The sequence below is a fragment of the Pholis gunnellus genome, assembly GCF_910591455.1.
Source record: "Pholis gunnellus genome assembly, chromosome: 4".
Taxonomy (NCBI): domain Eukaryota; kingdom Metazoa; phylum Chordata; class Actinopteri; order Perciformes; family Pholidae; genus Pholis; species Pholis gunnellus.
In genome coordinates, this window is record NC_136530.1 from 9,303,639 (window position 1) to 9,308,925 (window position 5,287).

Consider the following 5,287-nt stretch of genomic DNA (forward strand, 5'->3'; position numbering starts at 1 on the left):
TGTGTCGTCTTGTGCTTTTTTAACTATGAACTGAGGCCGGCAGCCAGAACGTTCTCACCGTTTACCTCACAGACACCTGCGACTTTATACTTTTATACTCCGATACATTGGCCTTATAAATATGATGTGTTGCTTTACATAAAACTACCTAGCAGTGTATAAAATAGTTCTCTCCACCTGAACCAACTACAGCATTAAAACGCTGCGTACATCAGTAGCATGTCACCCATTGAGCCTTTCTTGTGTCACGAATATGTCACCTGTCACAGATGTTTTTGTCTGAAATTGTTTCTGACAAGAGACGTGTGATTGAGTTTTTTCTACACACTCCTTTGCCAACATGTTGTATTTAAACCTGCTCCCTGCAATCTTGATCCTTTAAATTTCCAAAGCAATTGCAAAAGAAAGAATAAAATGAAGACATGAACCTCAAACATTTCAGTTTTAATCACAATGCAATATTTGGATATCAGTTAAATTTATTGCAGAATGTCTGACATTGTTACTCTACTGTTATAATTCTACCACACCGTGTAAACATGTTCTCTTGATGTATTGTGAGCCCATAACTCTCCTCACTGCTTGTGAATTGTATTGCAGGGGACGACCTCAGGCCTGTCAGCTATTTCACGTGGGCCTTCGTGTTCATTCACACACTGAGGTCTCAAAAGTCAAAGATGACGAGCAGTGGCACAGGGTGCATCGAGGCGCGATTTTGATGAACTAATGCTCTGACTGAAACCACTACAAACGCAGCTAGTTCCTCTTAACCCAGTTTCTCTGGGCTGTTCACGGCGGAGCATAAAGCTGCAAAACATGAACATGCACAATGCAAGAATAGAGATTGGACTGATGAAAGTCATGAGATAATGATGGGTGGATATGTGTGCACTGAATCATGAATGCGTCGCCTTTAGTTGTAGCTTTGCTTAATCTGTCACAATGAAATGTCTTTAAGAGTCTGTGAGTTAAGAACAAAGGTTTATTGTCAATAGGTCACTCATCGTCAACACAAGACTTCACAACTTGCACCTACGCCATAGTGCTGGGCTACCGTCGAGTGCGTGAGCCGCCACGACGCGTATTAAAGTAGCAGCCATGTGTGAAACTGTAAGTGTCGGCCATTCATCATGTTCTCAGCTGCGCAGAATGAGAAAAAGAGGAAGCGGGGTTGAGATCCTGTGGCTGGCTGCTGGCTTTCTGCAGTCAGTGTGAGGGCGAGCCCGACGTTCACGCAGAACATTGTCAGACCTGAGGAACTTTAAACCACCTTGTCTCCTCTCCTCTGCCTTGTTCAGGTGAACAGAGAGGAGTATCGTGCTGCCATCTGTCACCGCTCATCGAATGTAAGTAGAGTTTATTTTTGCTTTTCTGAGTTTTGAGTTTCAAACAGAGATCTGCAAGCAAGGGCCCAGTTCCTTACTTGCCTTTGTCGATGCATCGTCTGAAATGTGAAGTACTTTTCTGCGGTAGAGTTCTGTTTTAGTACATTTCTACTTGCCTTCTCTATGCCAGTGTTTTTTCTCCGCCTCCTCTGTCTGTGGGAAAGTAAGAAGACTTTTCCACTTGATGTGCAGTGAGCTGAACTTGACAGTCATCCGTAGTTACACTTGCGCAAATTAAGAAGCACAATGGTTGCAACAATTGTCAGGCTCTGTATCTAGTATCTGCAGCTTAGAGATACTCTCCTCTCTCTCCTGTATGGTGACCGTTTAGCTTTTTAAAAGACTTTACTTGCTTTACTTCTTCCCAGAAGATGTGGCGGTTTGTGCCACTGTGACTCAGACTGCATGTATGTATCATTGCCTTACACTTTTATTGCGTACGTTTCCTTCTCTTTTTCTGTTTCTGCCCTATTTCCCTAAAACAACAACATCTTTTAACTGGCCTGGAACAGTAAAACATGCTTTTTTGAAGCCTTCAACTGATTTCTAATTGTTGACTGAGATCTTAGACTATTAAAATGCACTTTGCCTCCCTTTACGACCCCTCTGCTCACTCCTGTGTCATCCCAAACCCATTTCTGACTTCCTCCTCGGCCTCAACCAGCAACCATCTCATAAAATGTCTATACAGTGAAGACCTGCCTTTACTTTTTTTCCTGCATGAGTTTATTGTTAAAAACGCTTGAAACTTTTCTTGGAGTCTCTTACACTGCAGCATAAACAATTATAAATATTCAACATATCCAAAGCAACACTTTCACGCCTCCTTTTCCCTTCCCACTGTCCCCCTTTCTTATTTTTTGGCTTTCCTGTTCTTTTCCTGTCTTCACTAGAGTCTTTGGAGAGGTAATCCCCAATCAGCAGTTCCCTATTCCTTGCTTTGGACTCTCTCTCTCTCTTTCTCGACTCCCCTCCCTCCGTCCCTCCTCTCCCCTCCTGCTCTCTCTCTCTCTTCCTCTCGCTGGGTGCCAGAGCTCCAGTGTGAGAGAGCTCCAGTTCCAGCTGGCCTCCCCACTGCGCTGCTCAAATGGCGGACTCCTCTCTTAACAACTCCTGGCCCTCCTTCTCCAAACTCTGGATGAAGAGATGGTCCTTCAAGAGAGGTACTGGTTTTACATGTGGTTGCACTTCGGCCGGTTTTTTTGGGTTTGTCGGATAGAACAGAGGGAACACTGAGAGCGTAAAACTGGGCAGAGAGGAGAGAGGGGTCATCATCCAGTAGAGGTCGTGGACTGGATGTGACCTCAGGATAAGAGGATGTGTTAGCTGTTGTTTGCCATTTTTACCTGATTGGGGCTTGTGGTGAGCGACGGTTGCTGGGTATCAGAAGAGGTTTTTGCAAAGTTCAATGAGTCATTTCTATCCCTGCAGCATTGTATAAGACGAGTGAACACAGAAATGCACCTATAATTGGGCAGAAACCTTTGATTATTCATTGTCATGTCATAATTTGGTGTGGCGATACTGCGACAGTAAATGCAGAGTAAACAGCTTAAATTAAGGGTTTTTTTTAATGATGTTTGGTGTGAGTTTACAGTTTTCCAACTAAATTCATTCAGAAAAAAAATCCTAAAAGTTCACTGACAAAAGACTGACAAGTGGAGTTTCATACACCCAACGCACGCAAAAACTCATCTTTTCCTGTTCACCCGTCTCTACATAGCGCAGAGCTTGTATTATTTCACACTTTCTGTTTCCATGCTGTTATCTTCAGAGACATAAAGACATGAAGAAGCCGTGTAGCACGCTTCCATTTTGCTTCAGCCGGGGGTGTCTGTGTAGCTCGACGCTTTGAAAGAGTAGTCGGACGAATTTCTGATCAAAGAGGATCTGTGAGATGACAGTTGTTTTGATGTGCGCTGCTTCGACCACAGATCTAACAGCCTCTGTATTCTGTTTTCAACAGCACACAACATCTGTCACACATGCACACACTTGCACGGTGTCTCATCCAGGTACTGAATGGTCGTTATAACCTTAATACCAACACTTATTTGAAGTATTGAATAATATATTTATGTTAGATGAGTTACAAGTGTGACTTTTATCATCATCTGTGTTTTTTGTAGCAAAAAAAACATCTGTTGACATAAACAGATGTGCTTTGTCATAAACTCATCATGTCATAAACTCATCACTTCAATTGCAAAGAATCAACTGACTGTATCATATGATGCCAGAGTTCCTCTTGTGATTGTCATGTAGCTTTTCGAACGTATGGACAGTCTGTGGTGAACATGTGCCCTCATTTCCTTCTTTGTCACATTGGCTCACATGTCTTCCTTTTTCACAGAGCTCATCAAGCCCAAACAGGGTCCAGGCACGCAAATCTGTCATTTACATTCTGCATGATGGACGTTTTTATTTTCTTTAATCTATCTGACAAGCACAGAAAAAACAGCTTAAGTTACATAAATTCAGTAAAATAGCTGATTTATTGTGGGGCATTTGTCAAGTCAATTTTACTTTTATAGCACGAAATCAAAACTTTATCTCAAACAATGTGTTCAGCATTATGACACCTTCTGTCCTTAACTTTGATCTGAAAGGGAAACAGTTCACAAAAGCCCTTCAACAGAGTAGACAGAAGTTACAGTTGTAGCATCACAATGCAGAGAAAAGAGGAACAATATTTAAAAGAAAATACAAATAACAAAAAGTACATGAAGTATTAGATTGATTAGATATTAAGTGGCGATGTGTTAATGTAATTAAGTCATTTACTAGTTGATAATAGTCATTAGTTGTAGTAGCAGGCCACCCTTTGTTAAGTGGAGCCAAAACTGTGGCGAAAAAACAGCTGACTATGACAGTGCCAAAATGGTTGTGGGGACACACACACACACACACACACACCTGAGCAGACACACACACACACAGCGACACACTCTGATGTTTCGTCCTTGTGTGATGTATTAGCAGATATGAGAGGCCAACCATAAAAGGCTGCGGCGGCACCACTGGACAACATCAAGCCGCGGCTGCAATGTCTGTGCCGAGTGTCTGAGTTTACACTTAGCACGAGTGGGATTTGGACGCAAACAAAATCCTCCTCCAGCGGGGACACTGCCATCCCCGCAGCCTCGGGGGGTGATTTAGTAATATAGAAAATAGATCTACAGTGTGTTTATGTGAGAGCATCTCTGGCTGTGGAGTGGATGCTGCTGGTTTATTGCAAGACATGGTGCAGGGACTCTCATTTGATGTCACTGCACAACAAAATCTGAGGGTGATGACTGAGCCACAGACACTAATTATAACACTCACAAATATGATTAGAATTAACTGCAAAAAAAAACCCATTGTGTTGCAGTTAGTTAGGTCTCAGTCTTATTAACACAAATGCTGGGTCTGCCTTCTAGATGTCAGAGATGAGCTTTTCATATAGCTCACAGTGGTGAGTGTGATAACGTCCATTGAATTTAGTGGCAGCCACCTGAGCACACAGGATATGTACGTCCATAAGCCAATATAATGTAGATTGCACAATGGATTATATCATATAGTTATATGTTTTTAAAGCTCAATCAGATTTAAAATGTAATTAGAATCCCTCCGTGGAACATTTCAAAGCTTCTATTATATTGATTTTGTGCTTCACAGCATAATATATGCTGCTACTAGCATGTTTCTGTTTCTGTATTATAGTCCAGAGAGGCGGAGCAGCAACTCTTTCACCATTCCTTCGTTACTGAAATTAGCGGCGGCAGCGTACCTGTTCACACTGATCTCGGTAAAATCAGAAAGTCAACCTTCACAGGGGAATAGAAACAGGGCAGAATCTATTCAAGGAGAATGGAGTGAGCGCCTGTGGAGCCAGGCTGGCTTAGGGTAAGGCTCGG

The 5,287-nt window shown here is 42.4% G+C and overlaps 1 protein-coding gene across 1 annotated transcript in view; it reads left to right on the top strand.

Annotated features, from left to right (window-relative positions):
* Positions 1–2,472: 2,472 nt before the first annotated feature.
* Positions 2,473–5,287, top strand: part of arhgef18b (rho/rac guanine nucleotide exchange factor (GEF) 18b) — a gene marked incomplete at its 5' end in the record, with an annotated part of 40,552 nt that continues 37,737 nt past the window's right edge. The window contains one exon of the mRNA XM_079158349.1: positions 2,473–2,548. Coding sequence (XP_079014475.1) covers positions 2,473–2,548 — 76 coding nt within the window. The remainder of the gene's footprint in view (positions 2,549–5,287) is intronic.